Source organism: Oncorhynchus mykiss, chromosome 6, assembly GCF_013265735.2.
Source record: "Oncorhynchus mykiss isolate Arlee chromosome 6, USDA_OmykA_1.1, whole genome shotgun sequence".
In the NCBI taxonomy this organism is placed as follows: Eukaryota; Metazoa; Chordata; class Actinopteri; order Salmoniformes; family Salmonidae; genus Oncorhynchus; species Oncorhynchus mykiss.
The window spans coordinates 42,807,100-42,829,693 of NC_048570.1; the positions used below are offsets into that span (position 1 = coordinate 42,807,100).

Below are 22,594 nucleotides of genomic sequence, written 5' to 3' on the forward strand. Positions count from 1 at the left end.
CAAGGTGAGCGCTACCATAACTCCTGTGTCATGCCAACAGTAAAGCGTCCTGAGACCATTCATGTGTGGGGTTGCTTCTCAGCCAAGGGAGTGGGCTCACTCACAATGTTGCCTAAGAACACAGCCATGAATAAAGAATAGTACCAACACATCCTCCGAGAGCAACTTCTCCCAACCATCCAGGAACAATTTGGTGACGACCAATGCCTTTTCCAGCATGATGGAGCACCTTGCCATTAGGCAAAAGTAGCTAAGTGGAGTGGCTCGGGGAACAAAACATCAATATTTTGGGTCCATGACCAGGAAACTCCCCAGAACTTGTGGTCAATCCTCAAGAGGCGGATGGACAAACAAAAACCCACAAATTCTGACAAACTCCGAGCATTGATTATGCACGAATGGGCTGCCATTTGTCGGGATGTGGCCCAGAAGTTAATTGACAGCATGCCATGATGGATTGCAGAGGTCTTGAAAAAGAAGGGTCAACACTGCAAATATTGACTCTTTGCATCAACTTCATGTAATTGTCAATAAAAGCCTTTGACACTTATGAAATGCTTGTAATTATACCTCAGTATTCCATAGTAACATCTGACAAAAATATCTAAAGACACTGAGGCAGCACACTTTGTGAAAATTAATATTTGTGTCATTCTCAAAACTGTTGGCCACGACTGTACATTGATTATTTCAACTTACGCTACACAAAGATAAATAGCATATTTTGTATTTATCCAATCTGTTAGATTTATTGCACCCATTAGGGAATGGTTGTTCCAGTTTCATGCATTTATCTTTCTAAACCTGGCAGTTTTTCTGAATGCAGATTGTGGGTGAATTTTTTTTTCACATTTTCGAATATTACTTCTTGACGCACACATCCCGTTAGCAGGATCATTTTCGTCAACATCCGCTGAATTGCAGATTACTACAAATATTAAATTGTCATTAAATCACAAGTGCAATATAGCAAAACACAGCTTAGCTTGTTGTTAATCCACCTGGCGTGTCAGATTTCAAAAAAGCTTTTCGGCGAAAGCATACCAAGCGTTTATGTAACGACATCTCTCTCAGCAGACAAAACATTACAAACAGCTAGCAGCAAAGCAGATTGGTCACGAAAGTCAGAAAAGCAATAAAATGAATCGCTTACCTTTGATCTTCGAATGTTTGCACTCACGAGACTCCCAGTTACACAATAAATGTTCCTTTTGTTCCATAAAGATTATTTTTATATCCAAAATACCTCCATTTGGTTGACGCGTTGTGTTCAGAAATACACAGGCTCGAGCGGTCGAAAATTCCAAATAGTATCCGTAAAGTTCGTAGAAACATGTCAAATGTTTTTTAAAATCAAACCTCAGGTTGTTTTTACAATATATAATCGATAATATTTCAACCGGACTGTAGCTTCTTCAATAGGAGAGAGAGAGAAAATGTCTGCTCCACTCTGTTGGCGCATGCAAAACGCTGCTGGCACCCAGCCATCCACTGACGCAATGGGATCTTTCGCGCTAATTTTTCAGAATAAAAGCCTGAAACTTTGTCTAAAGACTGTTCACACCATGTTGAATCCATCGGAAAAGGAATCTGGTTGATATCCCTTTAAATGGAGGGAAGGCATGCAATGGAACAGAGAGCTTTCAGGTAAAACAGCACTTCCTGGTTGGATTTTCCTCAGGTTTTCGCCTGCAATATCAGTTCTGTTATACTCACAAACAATATTTTGACAGTTTTGGAAACTTTAGAGTGTTTTCTATCCTAATATGACCATTATATGCATATTCTAGTATCTGGGCCTGAGAAATAGGCAGTTTCATTTGGGTACGTTTTTCATCCAAACATCAAAATACTGCCCCCTACACTCAACAAGTGAAAGTGACTATGCATAGATGATAACAACAGAGAGTAGCAGCGGTGTGAAAGGGTGGGGGGGTGGGGGGGGGGGGGGGCAATGCAAATAGTCTGGTTAGCCATTTGGTTAAGTGTTCAGGAGTCTTATGGCTTGGGGTTAGAAGCTGTTTAGAAGCATCTTGGACCTAGACTTGGCGCTTGGGTACCACTTGCCGTAGCAGAGAGAACAGTCTATGACTAGGGTGGCTGGAGTCTTTGACAATTTTTAGGGCCTTCCTCTGACACCGCCTGGTATAGAGGTCCTGGATGGCAGGAAGCTTGGCCCCAGTGATGTACTGGGTTGTTCACAATACCCTCTGTAGTGCCTTGTGGTCGGAGGCCGAGCAGTTTCCCTACCAGGTAGTGATGCAACCAGTTGCTGTTGATGGTGCAGCTGTAGAACCTTTTGAGGATCTGAGGACCCATGCCAAATCTTTTCAGTCTCCTGAGGGGGAATCGGCTTTGTCCTGCCCTCTTCATGACTGTCTTGGTGTTCTTGGACCATGTTAGTTTGTTGGTGACGTGGACACCAATGCACATGAAGCTCTCAACCTGCTCCACTGCAGCCCTTTCGATGAGAATGGGGGCGTGCTCTGTCCTCTTTTTCTTGTAGTCCACAATCATCTCGTTTGTCTTTATCACGTTGAGGGAGATGTTGTTGTCCTGGCACCACACGGCCAAGTCTCTGACCTCCTCCCTATAGGCTGTCTCGTCGTTGTCGGTGATCAGGCCTACAACTGTGATCAGGAAAACCATCGGCTAACTTAATGATGGTGTTGGAGTCGTGCCTGGCCGTGCAGTCATGAGTGAACAGGGAGTACAGGAGGGGACTGAGCACGCACCACTGAGGGGCCCCTGTGTTGAGGACCAGCGTGGTGGATGTGTTGTTACCAACCCTTACCACCTGGGGGTGGCCCGTCAGGAAGTCCAGGGCCATTAGTCGTGTCTCATAATAAGAGCAGCCTACAGTCAATACCTGTTACCATACATCTGATTCTGTGGTCATTCATGCATAAAGCAACCTAAGCGCTGGGCCAAGTGAGATGAATGTCTGTGTGTGTGGATGCTGGCAGCCTGCTGCCTCCTGTTCCAACTCTACTCCTCCTATCTGTCTTGCAGATGACGGCCTGAGATTAGATTACAAACACAGCACGTTTTGTTAATTCACTAGCCATGTCAGTGACAATGCTAATTTGAATGGCATCTCATCTCCTTCTCCTCTTGTGTAGTGAATTTGACCAGCTTCAAAATTGAAAGTTAATAATAAGAGAGTTAGGAAAAACTATGATATTTCTGTGTCTGGATACAGTGTGGTTTCCTGCAGACAAGGGAAACAGCAACCAGCAATGATGGAGTTATATCAGAAGGAGTCTGTGCGGTGGATGAGAAGACACAGCCAGAGTCTCCTTCAGGATCTCTTCTACATGGGTGTTCAAGCTGGGGACAGAGACACACCTGTAAGTGCATATGTCAAGAGGGTGGAAAAATGTGTCTTGGTTTTTATCTTAATAAGAGGTGTCGCTACAGACCCTGGTTCAATTCTAGACTGTATCACAATCGGCCGTGATTGGGAGTCCCATCGGGTGGCGCACAATTTGACCCAGCATCATCTGGGTTAGGGTTTGGCCGGGGTAGGCCATAATTTTAAATAAGAATTTGTTCTTAACTGACTTGCCTAGTTAAATAAAGGAAAAATCTTGACCTGACATGTACTGTATGTGATTTCTACATCTTCCTACAGATACCAGCACAATCTGGAACTGCTAATAAGACTGTAGCTGCCAGCATCATCAGTGGGAAGAGCAAGCTTCTTCTGCTGGAAAGCCCTGACACTGTGGAAATCTACAGTGTATGTGACAATAAAACAGATCATTTTTAAAAATGTATTATTCTGTATTTACTGTCTTATTCTCATTATGACGGACCTAGTCATAGGTCAGACAGTTCTTCCAGTTTTGAAGGTGCATGTCTGAAGGATTCAAATCCAGTCTACCGTAAGGAGTGTAAGGACGTATAACCAAAACATGTCAAAACAAATAATCAAACATCCTTTCCACACTAATTATAGTCAAAATACTCACTCTGGTCTCTTGGTTTGTTTCAGCCTTCACCATAACAGGTTGTGACATCTTTTTTCACAGCTTAATAAACCAGTGGCGCATCCAGGGGTAGGAGGGACGGGACATGTCTACCTCCCTGCCATCACAGCCAAGGCCTCCAGTCTGGCTTCAGTCAGAGGCTCTCTGAGCGCTTCCTGCCCTTATCTGTACAGCGAACGCAGAGGATCCTTCTCTTCCATAGGCTCACAGAGAACTGCAGACTATTACAAGAACAAACAGGTAACTTTTGTTTATTTAGTAAATATTCTCTTAACTCTATTTCCTGAACTGCATTGTTGGTTAAGGTCTTGTAAGTAAGCATTTCACCTGTTGTATTCGGCGCATGTGACAATGATTTGATAACTAATCTGACTGACTCATAACTGAGATACTGAGATGCATTCAAACAAATATGAGAAAATGTTCTCTTTTTTAGATCACATCTCACCTTCGTCCGCTGTACCAGAGTAACCTAAAGGCATTGAAGGAGGCCAAGCGATCCAATGTCACCGTGACGATGACCTACCTGGGGTCTGCACGGTCACAGCAGGACGAGCTGAAAGTGCTCCAGCAGATCTGTGGAGGAGAGAACATCTGTGTCTTCAAGGGCTTGGTACAACCAGGAGGTAGGTCCCCTTAAATCCATACAGGGCTCTAAATTCACTTTAAAAAGTTAGAAGCACAAAATAGTATTTAGCACAAAACATTTTTTTATTTAAATTGATTATATAGCTTAGGCCCAAGCTTACATTAGTAACTACACAGGAGCCCCCCTTCTTCCAGTGCCGTCAAGTTACCAGGTATCTACCCCATTCATAGACGCAAACTAATTTAGCGCCTGTTGACGATAGTATCTTCTTTACTGGGGGAGTTTTGTTAGGAGCCCCGACTCTCGGTCTGAAAGTTAACACACATTGCTTGCGGTACTGTTTTGGAAATCTTTTTTTAATTTGTATTTTATTTAACCTTTATTTAAGTAGGCAAGAACAAATTCTTATTTACAATGACGGCCTACCAATAGGCCTCCTGTGGGGATAGGGGCTGGGATTAAAAATACAAATAAATTAAATAAGAATATAGGACAAAACACACATCACAACAAGAGAGACAACACAACACTACATAAAGAGAGACCTAAAACAACAAAATAGCATGGCAGCAACACATGACAACACAGCATGGTAGCAACACAACATGACAACAACATGGTAGCAATACAACATGGTTGCAGCACAAAACAGGGTACAAACATAGTTGGGCACAGACAACAGCATAAAGGGCAAGAAGGTAGAGACAACAATACATCACACAAAGCAGCCACAACTGTCAGTAAGAGTATCCATGATTGAGTCTTTGAATGAAGAGATTGAGATAAAACTGTCCAGTTTGAGTGTTTGTTGCAGCTCTTTCCAGTCGCTAGCTGTAGCGAACTGAAAAGACGAGCAACCCAGGGATGTGTGTGCTTTGGGGACCTTTAACAGAATGTGGGTGTTGAATGTGGAGGATGAGGGCTGCAGTAGATGTGTCAGGTAGGGGGGAGAGAGGCCTAAGAGGGTTTTATAAATAAGCAACAACCAGTGGGTCTTGCGACGGGTATACAGAGATGACCAGTTTACAGAAGAGTATAGAGTGCAGTGATGTGTCCTATAAGGAGCATTGGTAGCAAATCTGATGGCCGATTGGTAAAGAATATCTAGCCGCTCAAGAGCGCCCTTACCTGCCGATCTCCACAATCTAGCGTGGGTAGGATGGTCATCTGAATCAGGGTCAGTTTGGCAGCTGGAGGAGCAATTACGATAGAGGAAACCATGTCTAGATTTAACTTCAGCCTGCATGTGCTGAGAGAAGGACAGTATACCATCTAGCCATACTGCTAAGTACTTGTATGAGGGGACTACCTCAAGCTCTAAACCCTCAAAAGTAGTAATCACAACAGTGGGGAGATGGGCATGCTTCTTACCAAACAACATGACCTTTGTTTTGGAAGTGTTCAGAACAAGGTTAAGGGCAGATACACTAAGAAAGCTTTGTTGTAGAGCGTTTAACACCAAATCTGGGGAAGGGACAGTTGAGTATAAGACTATCATGTGCATATAAATGGACGAGAGAGCTTCCTACTGCCTGAGCTACAGTGGGGAGAACAAGTATTTGATACACTGCCGATTTTGCAGGTTTTCCTACTTACAAAGCTTGTAGAGGTCGGTAATTTTTATCATAGGTACACTTCAACTGTGAGAGACGGAATCTAAAACAAAAATCCAGAAAATCACATTGTATGATTTTTAAGTAATTAATTTTCATTTTATTGCATGACATAAGTATTTGATCACCTACCAACCAGTAAGAATTCCGGCTCTCACAGACCTGTTAGTTTTTCTTTAAGAATCCCTCCTGTTCTCCACTCATTACCTGTATTAACTGCACCTGTTTGAACTCGTTACCTGTATAAAAGACACCTGTCCACACACTCAATCAAACAGACTCCAACCTCTCCACAATGGCCAAGACCACAGAGCTGTGTAAGGACATCAGGGATAAAATTGTAGACCTGCACAAGGCTGGGATGGGCTACAGGACAATAGGCAAGCAGCTTGGTGAGAAGGCAACAACTGTTGGCGCAATTATTAGAAAATGAAAGAAGTTCAAGATGACGGTCAATCACCCTCGGTCTGGGGCTCCATGCAAGATCTCACCTCGTGGGGCATCAATGATCATGAGGAGGGTGAGGGATCAGCCCAGAACTACACGGCAGGACCTGGTCAATGACCTGAAGAGAGCTGGGACCACAGTCTCAAAGAAAACCATTAGTAACACATTACGCCGTCATGGATTAAAATCCTGCAGCGCACGCAAGGTCCCCCTGCTCAAGCCAGCGCATATCCAGGTCCGTCTGAAGTTTGCCGTGTGAAGTTTGCCAATGACCATCTGGATGAACTAGAGGAGGAATGGGAGAAGGTCATGTGGTCTGATGAGACAAAAATATAGCTTTTTTTTTTTTTTCTAAACTCCACTCGCCGTGTTTGGAGGAAGAAGAAGGATGAGTATAACCCCAAGAACACCATCCTAACTGTGAAGCATGGAGGTGGAAACATCATCCTTTGGGGATGCTTTTCTGCAAAGGGGACAGGACGACTGCACCGTATTGAGGGGAGGATGGATGGGGCCATGTATCGCGAGATCTTGGTCAACAACCTCCTTCCCTCAGTAAGAGCATTGAAGATGGGTCGTGGCTGGGTCTTCCAGCATGACAACGACCCGAAACACACAGCCAGGGCAACTAAGGAGTTGCTCCGTAAGAAGCATCTCAAGGTCCTGGAGTGGCCTAGCCAGTCTCCAGACCTGAACCCAATAGATAATCTTTGGAGGGAGCTGAAAGTCCGTATTGCCCAGCGACAGCCCCGAAACCTGAAGGATCTGGAGAAGGTCTGTATGGAGGAGTGGGCCAAAATCCCTGCTGCAGTGTGTGCAAACCTGGTCAAGAACTACAGGAAACGTATGATCTCTGTAATTGCAAACAAAGGTTTCTGTACCAAATATTAAGTTCTGCTTTTCTGATGTATCAAATACTTATGTCATGCAATTAAATGCAAATTAATTACTTAAAAATCATACAATGTGATTTCTGAATATTTGTTTTAGATTCCGTCGGTCACAGTTGAAGTGTACCTATGATAAAAATTACAGACCTCTACATGCTTTGTAAGTAGGAAAACCTGCAGAATTGGCAGTGTATCAAATACTTGTTCTCCCCACTGTATGTTGTTGATGTAAATTGAGAAGAGTGTGGGCCTAGGATCGAACCTTGGGGTACACCCTTGGTGACAGGCAGTGGCTGAGACAGCAGATGTTCTGACTTTATACACTGCACTCTTTGAGAGAGGTAGTTAGCAAACCAGACCAAAGACCCATCAGAGACACCAATACCCCTTGGCCGGGCAACAAGAATGGAATGGTCTACCATGTCAAAAGCTTTGGCCAAGTCAACAAAAATAGCAGCACAACATTGCTTAGAATCAAGGGCAATAGTGACATCATTGAGGAACTTTGAGGTTGCATTGACACATCCATAACCTGAGTGGAAACCAGATTGCATACCAGAGAGAATACTATAGACATAAAGAAAGACAGTAAATTGATTATTGACATGTTTTTCCAACACTTTTGATAAACAGGACAATAAGAAATAGGCCTATAACAGTTAGGCTCAGCTTGATCTCCCCCTTTAAATAAAGGACTAACCTTGGCTGCCTTCCAAGCAATGGGAACCTTTGGAGGAGAGAAAAGGTCAGAGATAGGCTTGACGATTATAGGGGCTGCAAACTTAAAGAAGAAAGGGTCTAAACCATCTGATCCAGATATTTTTTTGTGGTCGTTTAAGGAGTTCATTTAGCACCTCGGACTCTGTGACCGTCTGCAGGGAGAAACTTTGTAGCGGGGCAGGGGAAAAAGAGGGAGGAACATTGGGGCTAGTTGCATTAGCAGCTGTGGGAGATGAGGAATTGTTGGACGGGCAAGGAGGCATGGCTGAGTCAGGTAGGAATCCTGACTTAATGAAGTGGTGATTAAAGAGCTCAGCCATGTGCTTCTTGTCAGTAACAACCACATCATCAACTTTAAGGGACATGGGCAGATGTGAGGAGGGTTTATTCTCCATGTCTTTAACTGTTTTCCAGAACTTCTTGGGGTGAGACCCACAGAGAGATAACTGACTTAACTAACTTTGGCCTTCCGGATAGCCTGAGTGCACTTATTTCTCATTTTCCTGAATGAGTGCCAGTCAGCCTGAGTATGCGTGTGCCGAGCCTTTCGCCAAATGCAATTCTTGAGGTGGAGTATCTCTGCAAGATCATGGTCGAACCACGGGTTGAACCTGTTTTTAATTCTAATTTTCTTTATGGGGCGTGTTTGTTAACAATATCACTGAAGATATAAAAAAAAGAAGGTCACTGTGTGTTCATACAGTTCTGTCGGGTACCAACAACCAATGCAATATAATCTCTCATTCTGTTAAAACGACTAGCCTCGCCCACGGGGCTACAGTCATTCAAATCATTATTATATTAATAACCTGTTGAGTTTAGGGGGCAGTATTTAGATTTTTGGATGACAAACACACCCAAATTTAACTGCCTATTTCTCAGGCCCAGAATCTAGAATATGCATATAATTGTCAGATTAGGATAGAAAACACTCTAACGTTTTCAAAACTGTCAAAATATTGTCTGTGAGTATAACAGAACTGATATTGCAGGCGAAAACCTGAGGAAAATTCAACCAGGAAGTGGTCTCTATTTTGAAAGCTCTCTGTTCCATTGAATGCATTCCCTCAATTTAAAGGGATATCAACCAGATTCCTTTTCCTATGGCTTCCCCATGTTGTGAACAGTCTTTAGACATAGTTACAGGCTTTTATTTTGAAAAATGAGCGAGAAAGATCACATCGCGTCAGTGTATAACTGGGTGTCCCCAGAGTTTTGCTTGAGCAACAGTCTCTCTCTCCTATTGACAAAGCTAAAGTCCCGGTTGATATATATTATCGATTATATATTGAAAAAACAACCTTAGGATTGATTATAAAAAACGTTTGACATGTTTCTGTGAACATTACGGATACTATTTGGAATTTTCGTCTGCGATGTCGTGACCGCTCGAGCCTGTGGATTACTGAACATAACGAGCCAAACAAATGGAGGTATTATGGATATAAAAATAATCTTTATGGAACAAAAGGAACATTTATTGTGTAACTAGGAGTCTCGTGAGTGCAAACATCCGAAGATCAACAAAGGTAAGCGATTTAATTCATTGCTTTTCTGACTTTCGTGACCAATCTACTTGGTGGCTAGCTGTTTGTAATATTTTGTCTACTGAGAGAAATGTTCTTACATAAACGCTTGGATCGCTTTCGCCAAAAAGCTTTTTTGAAATCTGACACGCCAGGTGGATTAACAACAACAAGCTAAGCTGTGTTTTGCTATATTGCACTTGTGATTTCATGAAAATTAAATATTTGTAGTAATTTAATTTGAATTTGGCTCGCTGCAATCCAGCTGATGTTGACGTAAATGATCCCATTAACGGGATGGGTGCATCAAGAAGTTGTAAGAGCATTTCTGTTGCAGTATTCTTTTTGAATCCTGTGCTTTGTTTACGTGAAATGGGGAGTACATTGCGACCAACTGATAGTCCTCACTAACTATCTGATCTAGTTTTGCACAATTCCGCTGTCACGCTGGGTCATTTTAATGTGAATTTGTTCATTCCTCAACTGTGGAAAATGCGAAAAGCCTTGCAAGATCACGTCTCAAGTTTGTTAATACCAATAAAAGTTTTGAACTTACCTGATGCGCTGGAGTGCTAATTCTGTGTGTTTACCATTCACTGCTTTCTGAAAACCAAATGCTCCCTGTCCTTGTAGTGCCTCTCCATCCTTTCATGGAAGTGTGTGTCAATTGCAGGTGTATGCTACAACTCTTTAAATGTGATAAAGAATATATTTTCCCCTATGGCTGCTCTATGGCAAGGTCACAGCACATTCTCAACTGGTGGACCGCAGGTCGTAATCCCGACCCAGAATGGGTAAAACAAGGACTGCGGGTCACAATAATTAAAGTTGGGTGGGGGGCATTCAGTCAGGTTTTGACTCCTAGTATCATATGAACACACATAAGCCATGGAAAATGTCTTGAATTGCATGAAATTAGCTTTAACTGCTACATTTTCCCTTCACTCCATGGCCTAATGTGTAGAATTGCAGAAAATGAGCACCAATGGGTTTTTTTTCTCTCTGCCAACAAATCAACTCATTCATTGAATCAGATGGCTCATTCATCACAAAACCGACTGTTATTGCCAACTGCTTTAATGATTTATTCTTTGGCAAGATTAGCAAACTTTGACATGCCAGCAACAAACGCTGACACAACACATCCAAGTATAGCTGACCAAATTATGAAAGACAATATTTGTAATTTTGAATTCCATAACGTGAGTGTGGAAGAAGTGAAAACATAATTGGTGTTTATCAACAATGACAAGCCACCGGGGTCTGACAACCTGGATGGACAATTATATGATAATAGTGGACGAAATTGCCACTCCTATTTGCCATATCTTCAATTTACTTGAAAGTGTGTGCCCTCAGGCTTGGAGGGAAGCAAAAGTAATTCCGCCACCTAAGAATAGTAAAGCCCCCTTTATTAGCTCAAATAGCCGACCAATCAGCCTTTTACCAACCCTTAGTAAATTGACTTTGGTTCATAACAGGGCAGCACGTCTGGCCCTTGGATGAACACAGAGAGCAAACATTAATAATCTGCATGTTAATCTTTCCTGGCTCAAAGTGGAGCAGAGCTTGACTTCATCACTACTTGTATTTGTGAGAGTTATTGACATGTTGAAAGCACTGAGCTGTCTGTTTAAACGACTAGCACACAGTACTACATAGAGCCATGATTACATGGAACTCTATTCCACATTGGGTAACTGATGCAAGCAGTAGAATCAGATTTAAAACACAGATAAAAGTACACCTTATGGAGTAGCAGGGACTGTGAAGCAAACACAAAAACATAGGGGCAGACACATGCATACACACATGATAACGTACACACTATACTCACATGGATTTTGTATTCTACATATGTGGTAGTGGAATAGGGGCCTGAGAGAGCACATCACACGATAACATACGTACTATACTCACATGGATTTTGTATTCTACATATGTGGTAGTGGAGTAGGGGCCTGAGAGAGCACACTTAGTGTGTTGTGAAATCTGTTATGAATGTAATGTTTTTAAAATTGTAGAACTGCCTTAATTTTGACAGACCCCTGCCTTGGCAGCAGCTTATGGGGATCCATAATAAATACAAATACAACTCAGAGTTTATTAGCCACATGCACAGGGTCGCAGATGTAATTGCAGGGTACAGTGAAATTCTTATGTTCCAAGCTTCAACAGTGCAGGTCAAAGGGATGTGAGTGAAACAATAATAATAGTAATAATACTAAGTAAAATAATAGAATGGAAAAATATAAGACAGCATATACTGGATATATACAGTATATATATATATATATACATATACACAGTGCATTCGGAAAGTATTCAGATCCTTTGACTTAATCCACATTTTGTTACGTTACAGTCTTATTCTAAAATTGATTCAATTATTTTTTTCCCTCCTCAATCTACACACAATACCCTATAATGATTAGAAATAAAAAACAGAAATACCTTATTTACATAGGTATTCAGACCCTTTGCTATGAAACTCAAAATTGAGCTCAGGTGCATCCTGTTTCCATTGATCATCCTTGAGATGTTTTTACAACTTGATTGGAGTCCATCTGTCGTAAGTTCAACTGATTGAACATGATTTGGAAAGGCACACACCTGTCTATAAAAGGTCCCACAGCTGACAGTGCATGTCAGAGCAAAAAGCCATGAGGTCGAACAAATTGTCCGTAGAGCTTCGAGACAGGACTGTATCGAGGCACAGATCCGGGAAGGGTAAAAAAACAAAAAACATCTGCAGCACTGAAGGTCCCCCAGAACACAGCGGCCTCCATCATTCTTAAATGGAAGAAGTTTGGAACCACCAAGAATCTTCCTTGAGATGGCCGAGCGACCAAACTGAGCAATGATGGGAGAAGGGCCTTGGTCAGGGAGGTGACCAAGAACCCGATGGTCTCTCTGACAGAGCTCCAGAGTTCCTCTGTGGAGATGGGAGAACCTTCCAAAAGGACAACCATCTCTGCAGCACTCCACCAATCAGGCCTTTATTGTGGAGTGGCCAGACAGAAGCCACTCCTCAGTAAAAGGCACGACAGCTCGCTTGGAGTTTGCCAAAAGGCACCTAAAGGACTCTCAGAACATGAGAAACAAGATTCTCTGGCCTGATGAAACCAAGATTGAACAGATGCCTCACAAGTACTCAACTGGTAGCTTCAATAAATAGTACCCGCAAAACACCAGTCTCAGCGTCAACAGTCAAGAGGCGACTCTGGGATGCTGGCCTTCTAGGCAGAGTTCCTCTGTCCAGTGTCTGTGTTATTTTGCCCATCTTAATCTTTCCATCAATCACTCCATCAGTGCTCAGACTGTCCACAATAGGCTGAGAGAGGCTGGACTGAGGGCTTGTAGTATTATTGTAAGGCAGGTCCTCATCAGACAACACTGGCAACAACGTTGCCTATTGGCACAAACCCACCGTTGCTGGACCAGACAGGACTGGTAAAAAGTGCTCTTCAGTGACAGGTCGGGATTTTGTCTCACCAAGGGTGATGGTCGGATTCGCGTTTATCGTCGAAGGAATGAGCGTTACACCGAGGCTTGTACTCTGGAGCGGTATCGATTTGGAGGTGGAGGGTCCGTCATGGTGTGTCACAGCATCATCGGACTGAGCTTGCTGTCATTACAGGCAAACTCAACGCTGTGCGTTCCAGGGAAGACATCCTCCTCCCTCATGTGGTACCCTTCCTGCAGGCTCATCCTGACATGACCCTCCAGCATGACAATGCCACCAGCCATACTGCTCGTTCTGTGCGTGATTTCTTGCAAGACAAGAATGTCAGTGTTCTGCCATGGCCAGTGAAGAGCCTGGATCTCAATCCCATTGAGCACGTCTGGGACCTGTTGGATCGGAGTGCGAGGGCTAGGGCCATTCCCCGCAGAAATGTCTGGGAACTTGCAGGTGCCTTGGTGGAAGAGTGGGGTAACATCTCACAGCAAGAACTGGCAAATCTGGTGCAGTCCATGAGGAGGAGATGCACTGCAGTACTTAATGCATCTGGTGGCCACACCAGACACTGACTGTTATTTTTGATTTTGACCCCCCTTTTGTTCAGGGACACATTATTCAATTTATGTTAGTCACATGTCTGTGGAACTTGATCAGTTTATGTCTCAGTTGTTGAATCTTGTTGTTCATACAAATATTTACACATGTTACGTTTGCTGAAAATAAACGCGTACGACGACATCGTCTATGCACTTATTGATGAAGCTGGTGACTGAGGTGGTCTGCTCCTCAATGCCATTAGATGAATTTCGGAACATATTCCAGTCTGTGCTTGCAAACAGTCCTGTAGCGTAGCATCCGTGTCATCTGACCACTTCGGTATTGAGCGAGTCACTGGTACTTCCTGCTTTCGTTGGGATTTGTTGTTATTCAACAACAGATGACTAGTTGTCATGCTATTTTTGCTTGAGAAATATTGCACCAAACATCTTAGATGTAAAATTGCACGACTAAGGCAAAGATATCAAAATTAATGACAGATTTCTTGATTTATCTTAGATTGATTTGAACTATTTTGAGTAGTTCTACTGAGTATGTTGTTGATATGGTGTCTCAAGAGGTACAAACAGTAATATTGGCACTTTCTTTCTTGTTTTTCACGCTAATGTCTTTTTAATGTGAAGCCATCGGAACGCATGGCCCAGACATGTGAGGGGGCTGAGCAATCGAACCATAGGGACATGTCTTCACGTTCGGAGGGGGCAGTGTATCGAACCTTGCTATATGAGCCACATTACAATTCCTACCAAGTGGGTTAACTCTATTGCCTTTCATGCCAGATACCTGGGTTTGCTTCCCTGTCCCACCGTTTGCTATAATACTCTTCCCATCTGCACACACAGTACTGAATCTTTTGCATTTATCACAGATTTTGTTGTGAGGATACAGAATCAATAGACCATTTATTTTGGTATTGCCCTCAGGTGGCCTGTTTCTGGTCTCAGTTTCAGGAATGGCTGAAAATCTAAAAATTACCCTAGAAATAGTACTGTTGGGAGATCTGGAGGGACCGTGTCAGTCCATTCCTAATATACTAATACTCTTAGCAAAAGTATTTATCTTCAACTCGCAGTCTGTGGATTCTATTCGATTAGATAGATTGAAATTGTATGTTGAAAAATACATAGTTTAAAGATATTTGGTGCATAGAAATCTGAAGAGGGTTTGCCAGCAGAGATAGATGGGATAGGCTGAGGGAAGCTGAGGGTTGTGATGTGTAATTGGAGAGTGGAGTTTCTGGGCGGGGGATAGAATGACGGTCAAAGATAAAAGTATAAAAAATAAAGTCACAATAAAACATAACAAAAAGTACGTTTGAATGACACTGCGGGGGAAGTGTTTTTACAGCTAATGCTGGTTTGCCTGAGGCTGATGCCGTGCAGGTGTTTGTACTCATGCATATACACACACTCATTCAAATGCACAAATGTGCACTTACACAGACACACACACATGTTAATAGTGCCATACATGCACTCAAACATATTCAGTTGGCCTTGCTGTTATGATTCTTGTTGTCCTTGATGTATTTAGTTTTTTGCATTGTTGTTTTCTGTTTTCCTTTGTCTTTCTCTCTTTTCTCTTTTGTTCATTTTATTGGTTATTGGGGAGGGTCTTGGGGGTGAGGAATGTATTTTTATTTATTTTTTATCTTACTTTCTCAGGGGGTGGGGGGGACTGTGGGAGGCGTCTCGGATGGTTGAGGGGCAGCTCTTGGGGAACTGTGTGTGGAGGGGGGGGGGGGGGGGGGGGGGGGGGGGTCTTGGAGGGCTGGTGGCCTGGCGGTTGGGAGTTTGGGCCAGTGGCTGATGGATCACTGGTTCGGGTCCCCGCTTTTGACCTTGTGGAGGATCTGTCGACGTGCCCTTGAGCGGGGCGTTGGGCCTGGTTGCTTCTGTGTGTCGCTCTGGATGGGAGTCTGTTGGATGACTCCCTCTCCTTTTGCTCTATATATATACACATGATTTGAGACCTTTTTGTTCCATTCTTGGACTTCACTGTTGTCCACTACTTTTTCTGGCTAACTGTACTCGACTTGCTTTCAGCTAAAAAAGACACTTCTGCTTCCGCCATCTCCCCATGCCACCTATCACCCCAAAGAACGGCGTTGCAGTTCGGAAAGTGGAGGCTTTTATATATTTCAAAATGGCATCCTGTTGGTCAGATTTTTTTCCGTTTACCATTCACATCATGTTTTGTTTTCTATTCCCATTGTGATTGGTCCCTGAATCTAGGCCAGTTTGAAATATATAAACCCTCCTTCAGTTCTTGGTCTGTAACACCTTGAGTTGATGATGACGGCTTCAATGTGCGCTGCTGTGCGCTGCTGTGCGCTGCTCAAATTATACAAATGTAACAACTCTTAGAATACGTAGAATTTTGTCATTATCTGGGTGAATATTTGTTAGGTGCACAGTGCTACCAAATCAATCAAATGTATTTATGAAGCCCTTTTTACATCAGCAGAGTGCCTTTACAGAAACCCAGCCTAAAACCCCAGACAGCAAGCAATGTCGATGTAGAAGCACGAAAAAACTACCTAGAAAGGCATGAACCTTGGAGGAAACCTAGATGGGAACCAGGCTCTAAAGGGTGGCCAGTAGTATTCTACACCACTACCAAATCAAAATTCCTAATCACAGCAAGAATAGTTAGGAGCATATGCAACCAAAATGGTGTTGATTTTTACTTTTGGGCTTTTCAACTTAGTTTCAACAAAAAACAAAAAACGTAATTTTCCACACCGCTTCTCTGTGTGTGGAGTTCTCCCTATAGCGCTGCATCTCAATTATTTTAGGGAAAAAGTGCCTCCTGTAGATGACACATCCCTTCATCTTAAATCAAGGTGCAATGTGGCTTACCCTGTTCTCATACTCCAGCCTCTCTGTGAGCTGTTTTTATGTGTGTGTCTCAGGGGAGTGGGAATAAAGGGTGTGAGGGGAGAGAACAATGTCTTACGGGTGAACCAAGGTTAAGTTTTGTAGCATGTAGACTTTGTTGAACTGATCCTCTTATATCCCTTTATATCCTCACCTCTAACTCCCCTGTTCTGTCTCCTGTGTCCCCTCCTGCAGAGCAGTTCCAGTGGGTCTCCCAGAGGCACCGGGGTTACCCCTTTAGCGGCACCATGTATGTGAACAGCCTCATTGCTGCTAGGATCAGCTCCTGCTGTGAGTACCGCTATGCCCTGGGCTTCCAGCAGGGCAAGAAGAGCTGCTTCAGACTCACCTGGCTGGCTGGAGGGATGCCCTGCTATAGGTGAGCATTCAACCCATAGATAGACAATATATTGATATTATATATATGATTCAACCTCTCTCAGATGATGGAGTAAGACTACAAATTAATATCATGTCAGCTCAACTTCTTCGCTTACAAATTATTGTCAGTTTAGGTAAGCATGCAACCTAGTTTAAGCTTATTTATTATTATTATTTGTTGGATTTTTCTGTTCGATTTCTCAAACAATAAACACACACAAAGCCAAACAAGCAATAAATAGTCAGTAGAAATTGCTTATATATAATGGGCTATTTCTGCTTAAAGGGATACTTCGGGATTTTGCCATGCTAGCAGATACCCATAGACTTCCAGTCATTGCGCTAACACTATTTAGCATTGGCTCGCAAACCTACCTCTAACTTCCTTCATACAGAGACATACAAATGGTATCCACTAGTTCATCTGACTCTGGGGAAGTAGATAAAGGGCCTCATTGCCAAAATCCTGAAGTATCCCTTTATCCTCTAGCCTTCACATCAATGTCACCGTTAACCAAAGCCCTGGCTATAACAACGTTTGATGTTTACTATAAAAACCTGATCACAGACTGACAGAAAGCGAGAAGATCCCTGCCCATGTCTTATGGCAGTGAGCAATGACTTTTACCCACTGTGTTCCTATTGACCGGCCTACAACAGGATTGTTACAAGTCACGTTCAAAATGTATTTTTCATTATTTTCAGATGTACAAGTTTCCGAAACAAATACAGCTCCTACCAGCAGCTGAACAATGGCACACACGAGAACCTCAGTCTGCCTCCAGCCCAAAACCCTGGCAATGGTATAAAGCACGGAAATGAAGGGCTGTCTCAAAGTCATCAACTTTCCTACTCATTCATCAACAATTCCTGTTTTTAATGTTCTGCGTGGTCCTCATTTCAGAAACAAACCCGCTGCCTCTCAGAAGTCTCTGTTTGAGCATGCTGTCGGCTATTTAAGAAACAAAGCACAGCAAACATTTTGAAAGTTATTTATTCAATAAATGACACATTCAATTGCATGATTTATTTTATTATTCTAATAGCATGCTATGTGTATGAATGGATTTAATATCTAGTCCCCACTAAGTTAGTTTTTTTTAAATCGCTTTGATACTACTTTAAAGGAATATGCTGAATTTTGAAAACTCGTACAAAACTCCAAACAGGTAACACTGTAGTCTTAGATTTGAAACCTTTCATTGTGTATTCATTTTGTTTGTAGACATCTTTCACCACACAGCCATTTATCCAAAACACAGTTTCACTGTGAAATATAACGAGAACATTGAACTATTCACCAAAACACAACATAATGATATCTTCGCAATTGAGTTATTTTTTAACAACCAGTTAATCCAATAGCACAAAATGTAAGATACTGTACATGTTTCAAAATTGCCCTTTGAATGTCGTATGCTACAGTACTGTAAATTACAGTACATTACACTGTTTTTCACATTAGGAAATACACTTGCACTACCCATTTCAATTGACTGAACATCACTGTTCCATGTGTGATCGAAGGTTAGTAGGTTAGATCATTGAATGTAATCCAATGGGGAAAAAAACAAAAGCAACAATGTTTAGCAGGCACGAGTTGGCATAAAGCTTGTCTTGATCATTTGGCCACAGGTTCTCATCATGCACTTGGGGAAAACATTTTGGCATGGCGAATCCAAGCCTGACATACAGTAGGTCTGGATTGAAATCATTGCTTGCCTCCATCCATGGCCTGAAGGAGGGTGGTACGCTCATGAGGATAGCAATCATGCATCTTCCACCTCTATTGTAATTGTGTATTGTACTTGTGAAAATAGTACCAAAGCGATAAAAGAAAACTGTATTTGTTACATACGGTATGTTTACATTTACAGTACAGTACATTGTATGATGGCGCCGGAGAAGATGGCTGACGTTTTACATGCTCCTAACCTAATGTGTTTTTTGTTCGTTTTTTTCATTGTTTGTAATGAATGAAATAAGTTATTTTCGGTCATAAGAGCAACATTATGTACAGAATAAGTTTAAAAAAATAAGTATTTTTTTTAACTTATTCTGTACATAATGTTGCTCTTATGACCGAAAATAACTTCTGGACATCATAACAGCGAATACTCACCACGAACTGGCAGAAGCTTTTTTTCGGAAGCTTAGAAGAAATCCCGATCTGCCCTCTGAAGAACCATAAAACAGGCAAAGCGTCAATACAGGACTAAGATCAAATCGTACTACATCTGCTCTGACACTCGTCGGATGTGGCAGGGCTTTCAAACCTTTACAGACTACAAAGGGAAGCACAGCCGAGAGCTACCCAGTGACACAAGCCTATCAGACGAGCTAAACTGCTTCTATGCTTGCTTCAAAGCAAATATCACTGAAACATCTCATGAAGCATGAGAGCACCAGCTGTTCCGGACAAATGTGTGATCACTCTGTCCAGAGCTGATGTGAGTAAGACCTTTAAACAGGTCAACATTCACAAGGTTGCAGGGCCAGATGGATTACCAGGACGTGTACTGCGAGCATGCGCTGACCAACTGGCAAGTGTCTTCACTGACATTTTCAACCTCTCCCTGTCTGAGTCTGTAACACCAACATGTTTTAAGCAGACCCCCATAGACCCTGTGCCCAAGAACACTAAGGCAACCTGCCTAAATGACTACCGACCCTTAGCACTCACGTCTGTAGCCATGAAGTGCTTTGAAAGGCTGGTTATGGCTCACATCAACACCATTATCCCAGAAACCCTAGACCCACTCTAATTCGCATACCGCAATAACAGATCCACAGGTGATGCAATCTCTATTGCACACCACGCTGCCCTTTCCCACCTGGACAAAAGGAACACCTATGTGAGAATGCTATTCATTGACTACAACTCAGCATTCAACACCATAGTGCCCTCAAAGCTCGTCAATAAGCTAAGGACCATTTGACTAAAAACCTCCCTCTGCAACTGGGTCCTCAGATCCTCAAAAGGTTCTACAGCTGCACCATCGAGAGCATCCTGACTGGTATGGAAACTGCTCGGCCTCCGACCGCAAGGCACTACAGAGGGTAGTGCGTACTGCCCAGTACATCACTGAGGCCAACCTTCTTGCCATCCAGGACCTCTATATCAGGCGGCGTCAGTGGAAGGCCCTAAAAATTGTCTAAGACTCCAGCCACCCTAGTCATAGACTATTCTCTCTGCTCCCACACGGCAAGCGGTACCGGAGCGCCAAGTCTACTGTAGGCTTCTAAAAAGCTTCTATCCCCAAGCCATAAGACTCCTGAACATCTAATCAAATGGCTACCCAGAATATTTGCATTGCCCCCCCCCCCCCCCTCCCCACCACCACCTTTTTTACGCCACTCCTACTCTCTGTTATTATCTATGCATAGTCACTAATAACACTACCTACATGTACATATTACCTCAAATACCTCGACTAATAGGTGTCCCCGCACATTGACTCTGTACCAGTACCCCCTGTATATTGTCTCGTTATTGTTACTTTACTGCTGCTCTTTTAATGACTTATTAATTTTATTTCTAATTCTAATTCATATTTTTTAAACTGCGTTGTTGGTTAGGGGCTTGTAAGTGAGCATTTCACTGGAAGGTGAAATACAACACCTGTTGTATTTGCGCCGCACGTGACTAATACAATTTGATTTGATTTGATCTCTGATCTTGTGCATTCAAAAGTATTCAGACCCCTTGACTGTTTCCACATTTTGTTACGTTACAGCCTTTATTCTAAAACTGATGAAATCCTTTTCTTTCCTCACCAATCTACACACAATACCCCATAATGACGATGCAAAAACTGTTATTTTTTTATTTTGCCCCCCCAAAAGAAATCACTGAACTATATCACATTTACATAAGTATTCAGACCGTTTACTCAGTACTTTGTTGAAGCGCCTTTGGCAGAGATTACAGTCTCGTGTCTTCTTGGGTATGACGCTACAAGCTTGGCACACCTGTATATGGGGAGTTTCTTCCATTCTTCTCTGCAGATCCTCTCAAGTTCTGTCAGGTTGGATGGGGAGTGTCACTGCACAGCTATTTTCAGGTCTCTCCAGAGATGTACTTTGCTCCCTTCATCTTTGCCTCGATCCTGACTAGATTCTCTGTCCCTGCCGCTGAAAAACATACCCGCAGCATGATGCTGCCACCACCATGCTTCACCGTAGGGATGGTGCCAGGTTTCCTCCAGACGTGACTCTTAGCAATCAGGTCAAAGAGTTTCATCAGACCACATAATCTTTTTAGTGAGGAGTGGCTTCCGTCTTGCCACTCTACCATAAAGGCCTGATTTGTGGAGTGCTGCAGAGAAGGTTGTCCTTCTGGAAGGTTCTCCCATATCCATAGGGGAACTCTGGAGCTCTGTCAAAGTGACCATCGGGTTTGGTTTTGCTCTGATACGCACTGTCAACTGTGGGATCTTATATAGACAGGTGTGTGCCTTTCCAAATCATGTCCAACCAATTGAATTTACCACAGGTACCACCAATCAAGTTGTAGAAACATCTCAAGGAGTATCAATGGAAACAGGATGCACCTGAACTTAATTTCGAGTCTGTTCTTAAAGAGTCTGAATACTTATGGTTTTTATTTTTAATACATTTGCAAAAATGTTGATAAACCTGTTTTCACATTGTGATTATAGGGTTTTGTGTGTAGATTGATGAGGAAAAAACAAATTTTCATCCATTCTAGAATAAGGCTGTAACGTAATAAAATGTTGAAAAAGTCAAGGGGTCTGAATATTTTACAAATGCACTTTATATATATGGTTTAATTTACTGTGAAGAAAAATTATAATAGTCATCATCATAGTAGTATATTCAAGCATTTTTCATACTTTTTATGTTTCTACTTTACAGACATACATTTTCATTACAGTTGAAGTTTACATACTCCTTAGCCAAATATATTTAAAAATGTAATCCTAGTATAAAGTCCCTGTCCCTGACATTACATAACTTTCTGGAATTTTTCAAGCTGTTTAAAGGCACAGTCAACTTAGTGTATGTAAACTTCTGACCCACTGGAATTATGATACATTGAGTTATACGTGAAATAATCTGTCTGTAAGCAAGTGTTGGAAAAATGACTTGTGTCATGCACAAAGTAGATTTCCTTACCGACTTGCCTACAAACTACAGTTTGTTAACAAGACATTTGTTGAGTGGTTGAAAAACTAGTTTTAATGACTCCAACCTAAGTGTAAACTTCCGACTTCAACTGTATATTGTTCTCAAAATTTGTAGTAGACAAACCAGATGGAAAATCTATAGGTTTACCAAATGTTTACGTGATCATCAATTAAGAGCAGTTCGACTAAAATGTATTTTAGCAAAAAGACAAGACAATCACATAAAAAATGTTGTGATAATTGTAATGTGAAAGGCAATTACTTTATTTAAAAAATCTTAATGTATTTCTTGATGAAACACTGATTTATTTTGGTGAAAAGTGACTGTATGATTTTGGGTTGTGTTTGAAACAACTGCCTCTTTGATGATCTATTTTGAGTTTTGT

General features: G+C 42.2%; 1 protein-coding gene across 1 annotated transcript; it reads left to right on the plus strand.

The window, feature by feature from the left end:
- The first annotated feature begins 3,214 nt into the window (after positions 1–3,214).
- LOC110525999 lies at positions 3,215–18,059 on the plus strand. The gene is made up of 6 exons (XM_021606571.2): positions 3,215–3,350; positions 3,635–3,742; positions 4,035–4,232; positions 4,429–4,618; positions 16,873–17,056; positions 17,764–18,059. The coding sequence occupies exons 1-6, from the start codon at positions 3,240–3,242 to the stop codon at positions 17,936–17,938; spliced, it is 966 nt and encodes a 321-aa protein (XP_021462246.2). The 5' UTR covers positions 3,215–3,239; the 3' UTR covers positions 17,939–18,059.
- Positions 18,060–22,594: the final 4,535 nt, after the last annotated feature.

Bases quoted from the DNA above. Each gene is read 5' to 3' on its own strand.
- LOC110525999 (XM_021606571.2), top strand. From the start codon at position 3,240: ATGATGGAGTTATATCAGAAGGAGTCTGTGCGGTGGATGAGAAGACAC. The intron at 4,233-4,428 runs GTAACTTTTGTT...TCTCTTTTTTAG, and splicing joins ACTATTACAAGAACAAACAG to ATCACATCTCACCTTCGTCC. The intron at 17,057-17,763 runs GTGAGCATTCAA...CATTATTTTCAG, and splicing joins GGAGGGATGCCCTGCTATAG to ATGTACAAGTTTCCGAAACA.